This window comes from Squalius cephalus, assembly GCF_949319135.1.
Source record: "Squalius cephalus genome assembly, chromosome: 21".
Classification (NCBI taxonomy): domain Eukaryota; kingdom Metazoa; phylum Chordata; class Actinopteri; order Cypriniformes; family Leuciscidae; genus Squalius; species Squalius cephalus.
This window is the reverse complement of record NC_137142.1, coordinates 23,850,640-23,868,590: the sequence shown is the minus strand read 5'-3', so window position 1 is coordinate 23,868,590 and position 17,951 is coordinate 23,850,640. Positions and strand designations below refer to the sequence as shown.

General features: G+C 38.3%; 2 protein-coding genes across 3 annotated transcripts in view; one reads left to right on the top strand and one right to left on the bottom strand.

Annotated features, from left to right (window-relative positions):
- The window catches only part of glud1a (glutamate dehydrogenase 1a), a 23,272-nt gene extending 15,993 nt beyond the window's left edge, over positions 1-7,279 (bottom strand). Inside the window, exons 1-6 of the mRNA XM_079854754.1 lie at positions 6,701-7,279; positions 3,914-3,994; positions 3,774-3,829; positions 2,793-2,856; positions 1,613-1,707; positions 172-351 (exon numbers count right to left, since the gene is read on the bottom strand). Coding sequence (XP_079710880.1) covers positions 172-351; positions 1,613-1,707; positions 2,793-2,856; positions 3,774-3,829; positions 3,914-3,994; positions 6,701-7,103 — 879 coding nt within the window. The 5' untranslated portion in view covers positions 7,104-7,279. The remainder of the gene's footprint in view (positions 1-171; positions 352-1,612; positions 1,708-2,792; positions 2,857-3,773; positions 3,830-3,913; positions 3,995-6,700) is intronic.
- shld2 (shieldin complex subunit 2) lies at positions 6,425-17,951 on the top strand. 2 transcript variants are annotated; one of them, XM_079854729.1, is made up of 9 exons: positions 6,425-6,589; positions 11,113-12,375; positions 13,498-13,605; positions 13,700-13,894; positions 14,096-14,242; positions 14,367-14,573; positions 16,827-17,064; positions 17,290-17,405; positions 17,529-17,951. In XM_079854729.1, the coding sequence occupies exons 2-9, from the start codon at positions 11,208-11,210 to the stop codon at positions 17,702-17,704; spliced, it is 2,355 nt and encodes a 784-aa protein (XP_079710855.1). In that variant the 5' UTR covers positions 6,425-6,589; positions 11,113-11,207; the 3' UTR covers positions 17,705-17,951. The 2 variants fall into 2 exon arrangements, 1 of the variants encoding a protein (XP_079710855.1); XR_013819491.1 differs by lacking the exon at positions 6,425-6,589 and having other exon boundaries at positions 11,129-12,375; positions 16,827-17,047; positions 17,529-17,635.

Sequence of the window (17,951 nt, the reverse complement as noted above, 5' to 3'; positions counted from 1 at the left end):
CATGTTTAAGTTTTAGGCGGCCAGTGCATTTGGACAATGCAATGCATAAAGAGAACGATTCTTCAGCCAACTGATTGGATATGACTAAAAACTACATTTGAATCGAAATAAGAAAATCAAAGCGTAATATAAACTTGAAGCATGGTTTATGTGTCACTGACATGCACAAACCTGAATGACAAACGTCTTGTCTCCAAACCCAGGATTCAGGCCCAGCTGGCTCATGTAAGCAGCCTCATTGACAAAGTTTTCAATGCCATGGAAGACTCCACGACCAGTGGCAGATATACGACCGTGGATGCCACCCTGGCTGATGGGTTTACCGGTAACACAGGCATGAGCATTGATATCCTGATAAAGAAGAATGATAATTACAAAGAGCCCTTCTAAGCATTAGAAGAATTTTGTTTGCATTCAAACAGAATTATCTAAACTGCAAAGCAAATTATGAGGCACAAAGCTATGAGATCTCTGTGTTAGCTTGTCATGAGAGATATATATAGAATAACAATCTGTTGACGTCTCAGTATATCTCTCATGTCCTTTCATGTATCTAGCTACCGGGCAGCTCGCAAAAAGAACAGAACGTCACGGCTACCAAGACCAAGCAAATGACAGCCATGGGAGAACAGACTGTATTGAAAGAGTCTGTCAGTAGAGGGTGGAAAAACACAGGGGCGCTTTGTTCTCCTGGTCTCATAAACACCACGCTCTCTGTCAGGGACAGTAAAAGCTCTAGGCACTGACTGAGTCACCAAAATAGCGACAATCTGTTTGTTAGTTCTTACAAATATATTTTTCAAATTGACTACAATATGTGAAAATGTACAATAGAAATCACTGGACCAAATAAAGGTAATGTATGCATTAAATTATCTATAAAAATACCTGCATGCACCCACTTACAGCATTTATCTACAATATTATGCTATAAAATGTTTTTTAGGGAAAACAAGATATGCATTTCCTGAAGGATGTGTTTGTAGGGTAGCCCAAGAGATTTAACATTTTAAGTAAGTTTATGTATCAGCCTTTCTTCGAATGCAGCCAGCATATCATTTAAAGGTATAGTTCACCCAAAAAATAAAAATTTTGTCATCATTTACTCACCCCATTGACTTCCATAGTAGGAAAGAAATACTATGGTAGTCAATGGGGCCCATCAACTGTCTGGTTACCAACATTCTTTAAAACATTTTCTTTTCTGTTCAACAGAAGAAAGAAACTCACACAGGTTTGGTACAACTTGATGGCGAGTAAATGTTGACGATTTTCATTTTTGGGTGAACTATAAGCAAACCATTTTTTTAACAGTCTTGTTTACAGTCAGCTGCACAGAACTATCAACACATATGTAAGGCAGCCATGTCAGCACTAAAAAGTACAGATATCAAAATATCACTGCTTGTCAGTTCAATCACAACATGTAAGTGCAAACATTGCATAAGTAAATATATAAATTATGCCCATAAGCATGTGAGGTCAGTGGCATGATCTGTAATAAAAACGCAGCATGCCAAAAAACACCCCAATAAAAATGTTTTCTTATAGATTTTGCTTAAGCAAACCAGTTGCGTATTACACAAACACTTGGTCACACTCTTCAACTTACATTATGGCCCATTGTGTTAGCATACGTGTCAGCAATCCAGGACATTTCCCTTTCTCCTGTGCTCATATCTGGGGCGGGGACATCAATGCCAGGCCCTAACGCAGGAAACAGAAATGAGTATGCTACCAATCCTCCCTTCCCATGGCCATGGCTCAGCTACAGAGTTAAAGGGATAGTTCAAATATCCCTTCAATGCCAAGCATAAAAACCTCTGTTATAATACAGGGTGGGCCATTTATATGGATACACCGTAATAACATGGGAATGGTTGGTGATATTAAAGTCCTGTTTGTGGACTTCTAAATGGCCACCATGGTCACCACCCATCTTGAGGAGTTTGCCCCCTCACATATACTAATGTGCCACAAACAGGACTTTAATATCACCAACCATTCCCATGTTATTACGGTGTATCCATATAAATGGCCCACCCTGTACATTAAGACATAATGGCAACTGGTCAGTCACTGAAGTTTTTCAAGAGAATCTACATTGTGTTGTCAGAGAGCAATGTGGGAAGCCAGCACAAAAAAGAAACTACCAAAGGAAAGTTGGCTCTATTAGAAGCTCTTTAAACACATGTAATATGAATACAGTTTATATATAGTCTTTCAGGCTACAGGTTAAATCTACTTAATAATGTAGAAGTGGTGTCAATAGCCGCTTAACTGTTAATCTGTGCTATCTGATACTGATTATTACATGACTATTGTTTATGAGTGTGATTGTGTCTAATAATCTGTAATAGAGTTTCCGTCTTCTCCAAATAGTAAAATATGCTTATCAAATGTCATTAGGAAACAACAAATATTGATTAACTACTGTTCACCATAAATGCATTATAAATAAAAAACTAAACTTTTCTTCTATAATACGCACTGCCTCGTAACTAGTAGGCCCTGACTGAATCTGCAGACATTTTTAGCACTGATACTTGGGGAAATTCTGTGGAATTCTACCAAATTAATGGTACAATGTGTTAAACAGAAGACTTTATTCTTCGAAGACAGAAGCATTTTTAAGGGTAGACAAAACATAATAATATTAGGCAAAATATTTCATAAACATGCACAAGGAATGAGGGATGTGTAGACTTTAGCACATGAATGGCATTCCAAATTCTGCTGAGCTTTTTGTATAATTCGGGAGCAGATTCAGTGCGTGCCTGCTTAAAACTCACCAATGAAGCCCTTTTTAGCCAACTCAATGGTAAACCTTCTTGTGATCTTCTCCAGTTCTGTGTCCTGTGTAAGAAAAAAAATTGAGGAGCATCAATGACTATAATGTGTTTAATAACATGGAAGTATACATTTATAGTAGTAATATAGCTTTTTAATGTCATCTCAGCATCTTAGGCTATCTCCATGGCAAAAACGGTGTTACAAAAATACAAGAGTTGCATAAATAGTAAATACAATAAAAAAATAACTAAACAAAAAGAAAAAACACTGCAGTTAATATTATATACAATGTTTTACATTAACAAATTATAATAATTCTAAAAAACTTTTCTGGTTAAATCTCACTAAACAAGTACTTAAATGAGCTTTTTTTTATACATGACTTAGTTTTTCATAAAAAAAGTTGTCTACTTGCATTAAAGGTGGGACAGTCCAATTATATATGTTTAATGGTAAGAACGTGTAGAGTTGGGTCTTTGTCTTTAAGCAAAAATGTCAAGAGTCAATCTTGTATGACCTGCGACATCTAGGGAAAACCACTTGATCAAATCTTGTTTTAAAAAAGTCTTTTGGGGATTTTAGGATGTATACATTTAGAAAGTAATGTTTGAGTATTCATTGCTCCAGTTGTAGATGGGAAGTCTGTCATCTGAAAGTTAAACTAAATACGGCATGTTTAATGATAAAATACAAACAAACAAAGGACTGTCACAAACAGTGTCTTAACAGCACAGGCATTAAACCCTGTAGGATTTCTTTCAGTCAGTCAAGAAATCTACAATAATAAATATCACAGGGAAATGCAACTGCACTGTAAATTATGTTCTAGCTCTTAAAAGACACTGTAACAAAAATAAAAAACTAATAGAATATAAATATAGCCATTCATTTTGAGGAATATTTAAAATTAGAGTGTAATTAATTTAACACTCTACCATATTCTGAAATCATAATTATGCAGGGAATATGAAATCACTCACGGAGTAGTTCTTTGGGTTAATTTTCACTCCAGCTTTAGCTCCTCCAAAAGGCACATCTGTTGAAAGCACAGTTCATGTGTTCATACTAACAACCACTACCAAACTAATTTACACAAACAAATTAAAAGCACAGAACTTACCTACAACTGCACATTTGTATGTCATTAGTGAGGCGAGGGCTTTCACCTCGTCGACTGACACCTCTGTGCTATAACGGATACCTGGAGAAACAGAAGCAGTGTTGAGTCCTCAGACTATAGGTCTATGCAAATAATGTCAAATCAAGGATCAAAATAAGTCACAAGCATTGTAGCCCATTTTAACTTGTTTTTTTATGCTAAGACAGGAGATTGTCTACTGATTAAAACTAAAGGAATCACAGACGACAACACTTTCATAATGTTTTTTTTGTGAATGAATTGAATAAAAGCTGTCAAATATTTGCCCACTTCAATAGTAGACCTTTCCTGTCAGTCAAAATGGCATTAATGAACTGGGCATTATCCTGTTTGAAGTAGGAGGCCCGAAAATTCAAATAGTTTAACTGCCATTTGCACACAAAAAAATAGGTCTACAGTTCTGAGAGGGGAAATTGTGTGTAGCAGGACAGGCAGTAAACCAACCACTTTGATGACTCACTCTCTCCACTGAACTACGAAGGAAGAAAATCCAGGCAGGGCCCAAACTGGGTGTGGATAAAGCCAAAGCAACTAACCCAAACATCTCTGTTTTCAATCATCCTCAAAAGGCTGCTTGGACGACACTGGAAAGTTTCTTGATTTTATGGATGATGAGCTAGTAATTCATTTCAAATTACTATTACATCAAATAAAGTTATCAGTACATATTTAAACAGTATATTTCCAGAGTTTATTGGTGACGGAGTAAGGAAACTTTAATCGTATAAAAAAGGATCAGCTTTTTAATCAAGCTGCGTTGGCACTTCTCTATGCATACTGTGGAATGAGCATTTCTACTGTACATGTTCAAGGGGTCCAAAGTCTGCATTCTCTTACCTATTATAACCACGTTTTTCTTAATCTTCTTTCTTATTTTACCAAATAAAAGTATAAATTTGCTGATCATGTAATTCTTTACCTAGTTTGCTTATAGTTTGACCTCCTCTCTTCAATGTGAACTTTGGCTTTTACACATTACCTCAATCAGAGACGTCCTGACACAGTTGCAAAAACATACAATGTTTTGTCTTGTTAGCCTGTTGCCAGACTTCAAGGTAAAACCACTGACTAAAGCACTATGCTAATTTACAAACTCATCAGTTTAAAGTCTCGCCATCAATTCAGTCACTGTCTCACTAAAAGCTCCCATTGATTCTACTCAATAGAGTGAGCATAAGATGTCTTCCAAAACTGTGTTGATCAGATCAGCCGAACTTGTGTGCAATTTAGACAACTTAAAATTGGTGGTTAAAGGAAATGGGATGCAAGTTATCTTTATTTGTTCATTCTACTGTTTAAGGTGACGATATGTCCGTTTTAAAAAGGGGAAAATCGTTTAAAAACGCTGATAGGATGAAGCTTCCATTTAGGGAAACTGCTGAGAGATTGAACTGCTCTGGGGTCTTCCACCTCCCTTCCTTAATAAAGCATTGCGCAGTCAGTCCTGACGAAGCAAAATGTAATGGTCTTACAAACAACTCCAGGACAGGTCAAGCTTGACAGAAACAGCTCTTACACAAACACATTCCACTGATAATGAAAGTTCACAACTTCCAAAAAGCATACAAATATTGCTGCAAAGATAAAACTGTAATTTATATGATGTAGACTAAAAAAAACAAAGATTAAGAAGCAGAACTAGACTACCTTGTAAAATAAACACATGGACCAGACAGGCAGCATTCCTGCTGCAATACTTTACAAATGAAGACCTAAAATGGTGAAGAAATGCAGGACATAGGCCTATTTCTTTATACATTTTTTAAAAAGATTTTCCCGATTTCATTCGCCTACATATTATAAAATGCATTAAGGAATTTATAGACACTGCTAATCCTGTGGAAACCCCATTAAGCTGTATTTTGAACATGGTAGATGCCTGGAACCTAGCTAGTCTAAGTCGGTCACCGGAAACTAGAAAACTAACTAAACAAACACGCCACCAACTGGATCGACCAGTAAGGCAGTCAAACTATGATTTGGAACATGGTATTGGTTTCTGTCTGTTCTAAGATGGGCACAGGCTGGCCATTTTCTGCAACAAACCAGTGAATAACCATTAGACCACCTACTGAACACCTAGACCAGGGGCCAGTTGCATACACTTAGCCACAATGTTATGACTGTGTCTTAAGAACTAGTTTGACCAACTAGCAGTTAGTTACGAGGTAATCAGTCTTACTTTTCCAATTCAAATTTGAACAATCTAACTTAAGTTAGGGCCTAACTTAATGACTAGGCCTAACTTTTGAGACTACTCTCAGGAGTTTATGCAACCGGCCACAGCTAACACCTTAGACCAGCTAACCAGCTTGAACCAGAAAGAAAGAAGATAATCAGTAAAACCAGTTTATTCAGATATAGCACATAAATATGATGAGTTTATCACTAGTTCCAGTACATTCCCAATCTACAATGATTTTTTTTTTTTTTTTTGTGGTGCTTGAAGAAACGCTTGCATGCGAAATTCGCGGATAGTCGCAGAGTGTCGCTGCTGCGCAAAAACAACGCAGGATTTTTTCCACGTTCATGGAACGCAAGGCCTATCATTTATCACTCTCTGTCAAAAGCTTGTAAATGTGTTGCAGACACCCATACCTACGTCATCATAATACAAAACTTCAGAAGATGGTACAGGTAAGTGCTGTGTCTCAGCTTGCATGTTTACTCTTGAGAACGCGACTGCGTCCTATTATCCCCGGACCCGGTGTAGGTTAACTTTAATGAATTTGTGAATTCAAACTTTACCTCCTTTACACGGGGTCCTGTGCTGGCTGTGTTGAGCTCTGTAGCCATCGATCATCTCCCACTCCCCGTTGTCTCTCTTGATGGGGAATGACACTGACAGGACGTGGTTGCAGGGCTTGATGATCTTGAGGATCCCTCGGACTCGGTGCCTCTTCTGCTCGGGCGTTTCTCTCGTCTTGAGATCGTGCACGAGTTTGTCCTCCACGATAGAAGCTCCGCGGTCGAAGAAACCCTCGACCATCCTAAAGAAGTTAGGGTCATCGTCTTTCTCTCCTACGGCTTCGCTGTAACGGCGGACCCGCATGAGAGTCGCGGAAGCGGGCAGGGCGGAATCGACGCATCCCGAGGCCAGCGAGCTGCTGGCGGCTGCGCGTGTAACGAGCTCCCCCAGATACCTATACATGACTTAGTTTGAACTAAAACACTAACTAACTAACAATATCTATAATGGAAAGAAAAAACTAAGACAGACAGTGTCAAAGAGTGGGTCGGGTGAATAAACGGACACCGCAGCTCCTCCCTTTTCTGCTACACTAAATAAAGTGTCAGCTTGAATACTGTTTTCGAGTTTTAAACAGCAGACAGGCGTGCCGTGGGTGTCCACCTCAAGCTGGGAGGCGCTCAGAGAGCAGGAACCACAAGCAAACACGCTTTGAAAAAAGTATTTGCAACCAACCTAGGGAAAAAGCATTTCAAAAATATGTAAAAGTATTAGCAACCTAGGGAAAAAGCATTACAAAAATATGAAAAAGTATTAAAGTTGCTACTGTCCATAACGTTCAGGCAACACATGTGGACAGCAGCAACTTTAATAATCTATTAACCTATATATTAATCTATTAATAATCTATAACCCCCCCCCCCCCCCCATCCCCCCCCCCCCCCCCCCCCCCCATCCCATGTCCACTGTGAGAGACATAATCTAAAAAAAAAATCCAGAAATCACAATGTATGATTTTTTAACTATTTAGTTGTATGATACAGCTGCAAATAAGTATTTGAACACCTGAGAAAATCAATGTTAATATTTGGTACAGTAGCCTTTGTTTGCAATTACAGAGGTCAAACGTTTCCTGTAGTTTTTCACCAGGTTTGCACACACTGCAGGAGGGATTTTGGCCCACTCCTCCACACACATCTTCTCTAGATCAGTCAGGTTTTTGGGCTGTCGCTGAGAAACACGGAGTTTGAGCTCCCTCCAAAGATTCTCTATTGGGTTTAGGTCTGGAGACTGGCTAGGCCACGCCAGAACCTTGATATGCTTCTTACAGAGCCACTCCTCGGTTATCCTGGCTGTGTGCTTCGGGTCATTGTCATGTTGGAAGACCCAGCCTCGACCCATCTTCAATGCTCTAACTGAAGGAAGGAGGTTGTTCCCCAAAATCTCGCAATACATGGCCCCGGTCATCCTCTCCTTAATATAGTGCAGTCGCCCTGTCCCATGTGCAGAAAAACACCCCCAAAGCATGATGCTTCCACCCCCATGCTTCACAGTAGGGATGGTGTTCTTGGGATGGTACTCATCATTCTTCTTCCTCCAAACACGTTTAGTGGAATTATGACCAAAACGTTCTATTTTGGTCTCATCTGACCACATGACTTTCTCCCATGACTCCTCTGGATCATCCAAATGGTCATTGGCAAACTTAAGACGGGCCTTGACATGTGCTGGTTTAAGCAGGGGAACCTTCCGTGCCATGCATGATTTCAAACCATGACGTCTTAGTGTATTACCAACAGTAACCTTGGAAACGGTGGTCCCAGCTCTTTTCAGGTCATTGACCAGCTCCTCCTGTGTAGTTCTGGGCTGATTTCTCACCTTTCTTAGGATCATTGAGACCCCACGAGGTGAGATCTTGCATGGAGCCCCAGTCTGAGGGAGATTGACAGTCATGTTTAGCTTCTTCCATTTTCTAATGATTGCTCCAACAGTGGACCTTTTTTCACCAAGCTGCTTGGCAATTTCCCCGTAGCCCTTTCCAGCCTCGTGGAGGTGTACAATTTTGTCTCTAGTGTCTTTGGACAGCTCTTTGGTCTTGGCCATGTTAGTAGTTGGATTCTTACTGATTGTATGGGGTGGACAGGTGTCTTTATGCAGCTAACGACCTCAGACAGGTGCATCTAATTTAGGATAATAAATGGAGTGGAGGTGGACATTTTAAAGGCAGACTAACAGGTCTTTGAGGGTCAGAATTCTAGCTGATAGACAGGTGTTCAAATACTTATTTGCAGCTGTATCATACAAATAAATAGTTAAAAAATCATATATTGTGATTTCTGGATTTTTTTTTTTTTAGATTATGTCTCTCACAGTGGACATGCACCTACGATGACAATTTCAGACCCCTCCATGATTTCCAAGTGGGAGAACTTGCAAAATAGAAGGGTGTTCAAATACTTATTTTCCTCACTGTATATGTGTGTGTGTGTTCAAACAGTTTCAAACATGATCTTGAATAGTACAGGCTAGAATCGGGATGGATCAAGAGGGCACAGGGTTTTTCTGTTTTTGCTCATCCAAACTGGCTTTTTCTTGTACATCCAATGTCATGAGAGGTCAACTGAAGTCCTGCTAACAGTGATTAGTTAGTGTCAGGGTTATTGATCTTTTCCTGGCCATTATGGAGTAGCTTCATATTTTCAGTCTCATAAATCATTTATAGTGTTTGCTTCCTATCTGAAACCTAGTATTAGGATTTGTTCATTATATTTTGCTCATTAAATGCAATATTTTGTGTTGGAATGACACATGCAGAAGGATAATCAAGGACAATGACCCTGTGTTCTGTGCACTCTCTCAGTCTCTCTCTCTCAATCTGCACACAAACAGATAAGACTCAAATAAGGCACTAAAAGAGCATTATATGTATCTGTATTGTCACTACAATTTGACAAAACCAGATGTACTTATTTATTTCACCTGGGGTTACAGTGACATGGGGTATTATGTAACATCTTCTTTGTGTCAGCTGTAATTTGTTCCTGAAATACATCCTGTTCTGGAGATCAACTCTTGCAAGGGCCTTTGTGCATGTTTTTTGTAGTTTCACGGGATATGCCTCATATTTGCAATGTGTGCATGCTCCATTGCCTCAGACTCAAAGGATCATAGGAGGTGGACAGCAGCAATGGATTACTGTACTTATTGTTTTTTTTTTTAATGGTATTTCTATTTTTTTATGTTTAAAAATTGTTACTGTTTTTACAAGATCCCTTGACCTCTGTCAATTACATAGTAAGAAAAAAACTTTACCCTTTGTATTTAGGCTCCACACGGTTTTGGAAAACGTTTGTTTTAGCTACCATTTTCAAGAAAAGTTTCAATTTACTGACTCTTAAAATGTCATGTGGTGTAATCAAGTAAAAAAAGTAATAACATTTTTCTTTACACCTTGAATACATGTGTGAATCAGCTGAAGCATGAAATTCTGTCTGTCCTCAGTCCTCTTTCTTCTTCTCAATACCACCACATCCATACCCTCATCTCAGGCAACAAATTTTGCCTGCAATAAATCTTCCTGTAGTTTAAAAGAAGTATGGCTCTGCTATTGGCTCACATGGTGCCTACGCCCATCATCTGGTTGGTGAAGTTCTGGAGAGTCACACATTTAACTGCTCTGTTTTTCCTATTTTGCTAAGTGAAAACAACTGATCCGAGGAATGCACACGTGTACAGACACATTCAAATATTGTCAGTTATTCCCACCAGCTGTGGAGATTTTACAATGTATTCCTTCTTGCTACCTTGCTTGGAATTCTCCATTGGCTTTTAGACCACAATCCTTTACAGCAATTTGGCTATTTTTCAACTGTATATATAAATATCTTATTTGTTAATAATATGTAAAGGAACAATCAGGTGTTTGGTTATGTTATTATTATTATTTATTCATATATTTATTTTTATGTTTTTATTTTACTTTTACGTTTTACATTTGTTTGGTAATTTTGTTATGTGCTTTTGTAGTTTTTCATTGTTATATATACATCTATATATCTATACATACATACATATACATACATACATACATACATACATATATATATATATATATATATATATATATATATATATATATATATATATATATATATATATATATATATGTGTGACTTTATTTTTATTTCAGTTTTAGTCATTTTAGTATTTCATATTTATTTCAGTTAGTTGCCAACATTCGTCATTATTTTACCTTTTAGCATCTAATACTTATTTTTCAGCTTTATTTCAATGAATGAAAGCGATTTTTAATAGTTTTATTTTTACTGAACAATAACAACATGGGTCGCCCCAAAAATTACAATTCTTTCATGACACAATTTTCATTTTTGGCTGAACTATCCCTTTAATATTTATTTGGGCTTTTGTCTATAGGTTTTAATCTACAGTATCCGTTTCTATTTTCCTGCAGGTGGCCACTTTAATACACCTGTAAATATGATAGAAGACCTGGCAAAATAAATCTTAATACTGAGCCAATATCAGTGCAACTTAAGGACGGGCAATATGGCAAACAAACCAAAGATTCATGTGTTTTGGGGTGCCCCATCTCCCCAATCCCCTGCTTTAGAGGTACAGGAGAGAGGAGTCCAGCACTGGAAGACAGTGGACCTCACTTGGAGTCAAGGCAGGTTGATTCCCAAGGACACTAGAGAGGTCCAAACAGACGATGAGTGTGGTGCAGTGATTGGTAGTCCGGAGTCTGCTGGTACTTCTGAGAGAATACCTGAGGGTACAGAGGAAAAAACAGAAACATCTCAGGATGACAGTACTCCATCGGGCTGCGGGTGCTCTCAACCAAATGCAGAGTCCGTTGAAGAAGAGGAGTTGTGTCCTGTGTTGTTGACAGAATACCTAGATAGTTGTTTCTCCTGCCCGCAGACTAGTTTAATTAAACAGAGCAAAGACGTAAAGCCTACATCGCCTGTTTCCACAGAGACTGAGTATCTGAGTACATGGACAAAGTCCCAAGCCTTGCTTCTTCGAAGTAGAGTGGCCCGGTGTCCAACTTCTGGCTTTCTTGAAGATTTCCTTCTTGGTTCTCCACATACTCCACCTAAAAAAATGGCCTCAGCCTCCATAAGTTCTCCAGAATTGTATAGTCCTATGGTCAGCCCTGAAGAGAGGGGCTTGGGAGGAACCTTGCAAAGCTCAGGAGAGTGGCATAATGACAGTCTAAGCCAAAGACAGCAGGAGAGAGGGGTGATTCTGGAAATCACATCTGACGGCATCCTCTGTTCTCAGGGCAATGCTATAGCTGAAAAACCTGCGGATCATGAGGAAGTCGGGCTTAATGTTGACTCACCGACTACAGCTGCACATGCTTCACCTAGTCCCTCTACTTCTAAAAAGATGAAGTTGTCTCAAACTGTAAGTAAAACTAAAGAAACAACAGAGCAGAGGGTAAGATCTGCCGCCCCCCTCTGTGGTCCTACAACCCTGCTGGCCAGGTGTAAGACCCATGATGTACGATACACCATCTTAGTTGCTGTGGTGCATCCATGCCACTTAAAAGAGGTCAAAGTGAAAACTGGAGTTTCGGCTGGTTCCAGTGTACCTCTAGCAACGCTGATCGTCACCGACCAATCGGACGTGGAGATGAAGGTGGTTCTATGGCGGACAGCTGCTTTCTGGGCTCTGACTGTATATCCAGGAGATATTCTGCTAATTACAGGTGAAACCATTGAGACTTCCTCATTAGATCTACAAACAAACACTTTTTATTTTGTGTCTGGCAAATATCAGTCTTAAAAGAGCCAAATATCCAGACAAGTCAGGAATTTATGTTAATTCACAAATTTTGATGATCTTATATTGTGCATTATCTCTAAATAAGTATCTTCAAGAATAATTCAGAATTCATGTTTATTGGCCAAGTTATGATTTGACATATTCTTGTGATATTACACACAATATATGTGCACATACACTACCATTCAAAAGTTTGGGGTCAGTCATTTTTTTTATTTATTTTTTGTAATACTTTTATTCAGCAATACATTACATTGCTCAAAAGTTACTTAGGGATTTTCTAATGTTACAAAAAAATTATATTTAAAAAAAGCTGTTCTTTTTCATCAAAAAAAGTATCACGGTTCCCACAAAAAATGAGGCAGCACTTTTTTTTTAACATTGATAATAATAATAAATGTTTCTTGAGCAGCAAATCAGCATATTAGAATGATTTCTGAAGGGTCATGTGACACTGAAGACTGGAGTAATGATGCTGAAAATTCAGCTTTGCCATCACAGAATTACATTTTAAAAACAGTTATGTTAAATTGTAACAATATGTTTTTACTGTATACAGTATTTAATCAAATAAATGCAGCCTTGTTGAGCATAAGAGACTTCTTTCAAAAACATTAAGGAATCTACCGACCACATACTGTATAGTATATAGAATATACTCTGGAATTCAGAGTTATTTTAGACCACATCTATTTAAAAGCATGATTTTAAGGCTTTATCATGCAATATGTTACTTCATAAATGAAAATACAGAATTATTTGTAGGAAACATTTGAAGGAATCTTTGGCAAGAGAATAGGTGTGAACATAGGAAATGAACCACTAAGGCAAGAAAACAGGAATATCAGGACGTTCCTCTGTGGTCATGTCATGCCAGCCCAACAAACGGCGGATTAACTCAGCTCATTCAACCAATATTTACACAACCACAGTGAATCATCTTAAATGTAGCTGCTCTGAAAGGATGTGTGGTTGCAAAAAACCCTCCTGAGATGCACAGTCTGATAAAATGCCTTCAGTTGTCTTTCTGTCTTTTCTTTGGCAGATGTGAAAGTGCACATAGACAAGTGGAAGACTGAGACTGTCCTGCAGTCCTCCTTCACCAGTAAGCTGCTGAATCTGGGACAGGTCACGAGGGAGCGTATTCCACCTGGTAATAGAAAGTCATATTGAAATGTATATTTACATTGTACATGTAATTGCCTGTAATGCTTGTCCCCTGCCTTTGTAATGCTGATCTTGTCTAGCCCCACAGAATTTGAACTGTCATACATTGAGAATGCTGTGTACTCATCTGTGTGAGAAGCACCCCCTGCTGCTGTCTCTGCCTCCTCACAAGCCTCAGGATTTGGACTCCATCCCCTTCATCCGTCTTGGAGCGTTACGTCCTGACACATTGGTTCATGCTCTGCTTAGGGTTAAACACAGGAAGTTAATTACAGGTATGGAACTGAATTGCAGTCCAGTGTTTCAGATGATATAGCAAATGTAATACGAGAAACATGAAAGTAGAGCAATTTTCAGAATTGAGTATTCAAGAGACACATTTAATACATTGATTTATATGTGTCTTGTACTTCACATACTAAACAGTCAAATCTCAAAGGATCTTTGTGACAGAATGCTGTTTTGCTTGATTTTAGCCTGGCGTGATGAGGTGGAGGGGATATCCAGAGCAGGAGGTGTACTGAAAGCCGTTTTGACTGTGGAGCAAGGAGATGGCCACCAAGGGGCTGTCGTTCTTTGGGGAGCTGCTCTCTCTTGGCTGCAGCGTTTGGACAGGAACAAAGGTGTTAATATTTCAATGGTTCAGATATTGTTTTGGACAGCAGGGGCCTTTGAGTCAAGAAGGTAAAGCTGAAATGTGATATTTTTTTTATTGTGCATCATTTGTATTGCTAATGCACCTCATAGATGGTGTTTGGGAGTTCAGGATGCTGCTAGTCAGACAGGATGTGACCTCAGGTTTGCTAGAGCTGCATTCTACTCCATGGGGCACCTGTCAGCCTCTCTTTCCTGATGACAGTCGATGTAAGGAGTTTTACAACGCTGTCCGCTCACAGAGGACCGCTAGCAGCTTTGAGATTGATCTCAACACACTACTGTCCCAGAAATACTCAGGTAGGAATTTTTGCTGATGCTAACAATGCATTTGTAATTAGTATAACTTGTGCAAAATGCCCGTGCAAAATCAGTTTTTGTGTGTTTTTAGTAATTGTTGGTTTGGTGCCCGTGAAAGAGACTGTGAACGCATTGAATTCAGGGAGCAGGCTAGGTTACTACAAATGATGGCTGTGAATAAACTATAATATTCAGAAGTAAACAGTGTAGCTGACTGAGTGTTTATGTATACCACAACCTTCTAAGTGCTAGTGCAAAATGCCCGTGCAAAATTAGTTTTTGAGTGTGTTTTTAGTAATTGTTGGTTTGGTGTGTTTGAGTGCTCATTGTTACAATTACACAGCAAAAGTTCAGTGACATTTTTATTTGTGCATGGTAGAAAGCACACAGTGAACTCCGAGAAAACGCTATGCTTGAGGAAACAGTTTGTGAACAGGCTACTACAAATGATGCCCATGAAAGAGACTGTGAACACACTGAATAGGATATGTTTAGTTGGTGAATAGCAGGCTACTATTACACAGTAGCGATAACTTTAAGCGCACCAGAATTAAATATAATATTCAGAAACAGCATAGCTGACTTACAGATTCAGTTAACATCCACAAATGAATAAGCGCGTCGATTCAGGGAGCAGTGCAAAGTGCCCGTGCAAAATTTTTGTGAGCTGATCGCCGCCGTCAAAAACATTAAGGAGATATTTCTTAGTGATGGCTGATTTCAACAGTTTCAATATGATAGCATTTTGAGAAAAAAGTGTCTTGAGAAAAAAGTGTCTTGAATTTATTGCATTTTGGGGATAAATAATAAGTTTTTTATAATAGATCTTTGAAAATCAAAATCTGGATTTGAATTTCTTATGATATTATAACCTAAGGATGCTATGTGAAAGTTTGAAACAGAAAATAGTGGTTCTCATCTTGCCATTTTCTTGGTAAAGAAAACACATTTTTAATGTTTTAACAAACTAGTGCAAAAAATGCCCGTGCAAAATCAGTTTTTGTGTGTGTTTTTAGTAATTGTTGGTTTGGTGTGTTTGAGTGCTCATTGTTACAATTACACAGCAAAAGTTCAGTGACATTTTTATTTGTGCATGGTAGAAAGCACACAGTGCACTCCGAGAAAACGCTATGCTTGAGCAAACAGTTTGTGTATAGGCCACTACAAATGATGCCCGTGAAAGAGACTGTGAACGCATTGAATAGGATATGTTTAGTTGGTGAATAGGATAGGCTACTATTACACAGTAGCGATAACGTTAAGCGCACCAGAATGAAATATAATATTCAGAAGTAAACAGCATAGCTGACATATAGATTCAGTTTACATCCACAAATGAATAAGCGTGTCGATTCAGGGAGCAGTGCAAAGTGCCCGTGCAAAATCAGTTTTTGTGTGTGTTTGGTTTCTTGGTAAAGAAAACACATTTTTACTCCAATTAATCAAAATGGATTTATCACGTTTTGGAACCAAACTATAATATTCAGAAGTAAACAGTGTAGCTGACAGATTGTCAGAATGTTTATTTTTAAACCACAACCTTCTTGGGGCTTCTTTGACCGAAACAACTCTCTAGTGTCAGAATGTTTATTTTTAAACCACAACCTTATAAAAATGATATATTTAACGATATCTTTAGCATTTCTCATCCAAACAACGTCAAACTTGGCACTGCACTTACTCGTGCCCGTAGCGAGACACCTGTCAAGTTTGAAATCCATCGGACTAACGGTTCGAGAGATATGTGGTTAACAGACACACAGACAGACAGACAGACAGACAGACACACACACACACACACAGACAGACAGACGTTTCTGTAATTTATAGAGAGATTAATCAAAATGGATTTATCACGTTTTGGAACCAAACTATAATATTCAGAAGTAAACAGTGTAGCTGACAGATTGTCAGAATGTTTATTTTTAAACCACAACCTTCTTGGGGCTTCTTTGACCGATACAACTCTCTAGTGTCAGAATGTTTATTTTTAAACCACAACCTTTTAAAAATGATATATTTAACGATATCTTTAGCATTTCTCATCCAAACAACGTCAAACTTGGCACTGCACTTACTCGTGACCGTAGCGAGACACCTTTCAAGTTTGAAATCCATCGGACTAACGGTTCAAGAGATATGTGGTTAACAGACACACAGACAGACAGACACACAGACAGACAGACGTTTCTGTAATTTATAGAGAGATTCATCATGGTTACATTAAGTCTCTCTTGTTTATGTACTCATTAGGTGATGTAGAGCTGAAAATTAAAATCACAGCGTTCCAGTTCCAGAGCAGTCCATCCCAGGATGCCTCGCTGTTAATAGATGGCAACACGCCCATGGACAAGATCCTGGACGTAGTCTCTGGTGACATCACTTTTGCTGGATGTGGACAGTGTTCTGCAGAACTGGAAACTGATGAGAACAGCATATACAGACCCTGCTACCCTTGTCTACCACACACAGGAGTGCGTCACTACTATAGGTCTGTTCTTTCAGACCTATATTATATATACACACACACACACACACACACACATATACGGTGTGTGTGTGTGTGTGTATATATATATATATATATATATATATATATATATATATATATATATATATATATATATAAAATAATAATTTACATTTATAAATTAAATTATACCCAGTTATCTAGACCTACTCTATCTTCTTAAAGCATCCTGACTTGTCTTTCTAGGCCAGTAGTTTTAACTGTGAGAGCTGGAGATGATCAAATCTGTGTGCAAGTCCCTCCTTCTATAGTGCAGAAGATCCTTCTGAACACTCCTCCTGATAGGCTACATAAGACCATAGGTGAGGTACTTCCCCTTTTCCCTCTTCACTAGTGTTTCTGTTTATTTGTTCTCTTGATATGTTTTGTTTCATTATTGTTAATTTAAAAGTCATTCTCTTGTTCTTTTTTTTTTTTGTCCCAAGCCCCAGCATCAGAGGTGAGGTTCATCCAGGTAATAGCTGACAGGATTAGTTCTATGTTGACCCCCATGAAGAACACATTTCTCCTGACTGTGAGAAGCCATTTTCAGTGTGATGAGAACAGCATTCCCATCGTCCAAAACTTTTTATTATTAGACTTTAGCTCACCAGAGACATGACGAATATTCATGTATTTTTCACATGATGCTATGTATTTTCATGGACAATGATTAAATTATTAAACTGTCTTAATGTTCTGTTCCGTGTCTAATTTTCAAAACACATGAGTATTTTAGCATCAATACATTTTGGAAAGATGTGTTTTTATTGTTGTTTAAGCTATAAAAAAAAGGCTTTAGTGTAATTATTGGGCCCATCCATAATTTTTAAGGACAGCCAAGTTTAATAAGTTTAATGCCACCCATC

Bases quoted from the DNA above. Each gene is read 5' to 3' on its own strand.
- shld2 (XM_079854729.1), top strand. From the start codon at position 11,208: ATGGCAAACAAACCAAAGATTCATGTGTTTTGGGGTGCCCCATCTCCC. The intron at 13,895-14,095 runs GTATGGAACTGA...GCTTGATTTTAG, and splicing joins ACACAGGAAGTTAATTACAG to CCTGGCGTGATGAGGTGGAG. The intron at 14,243-14,366 runs GTGTTAATATTT...TGCACCTCATAG, and splicing joins GCGTTTGGACAGGAACAAAG to ATGGTGTTTGGGAGTTCAGG.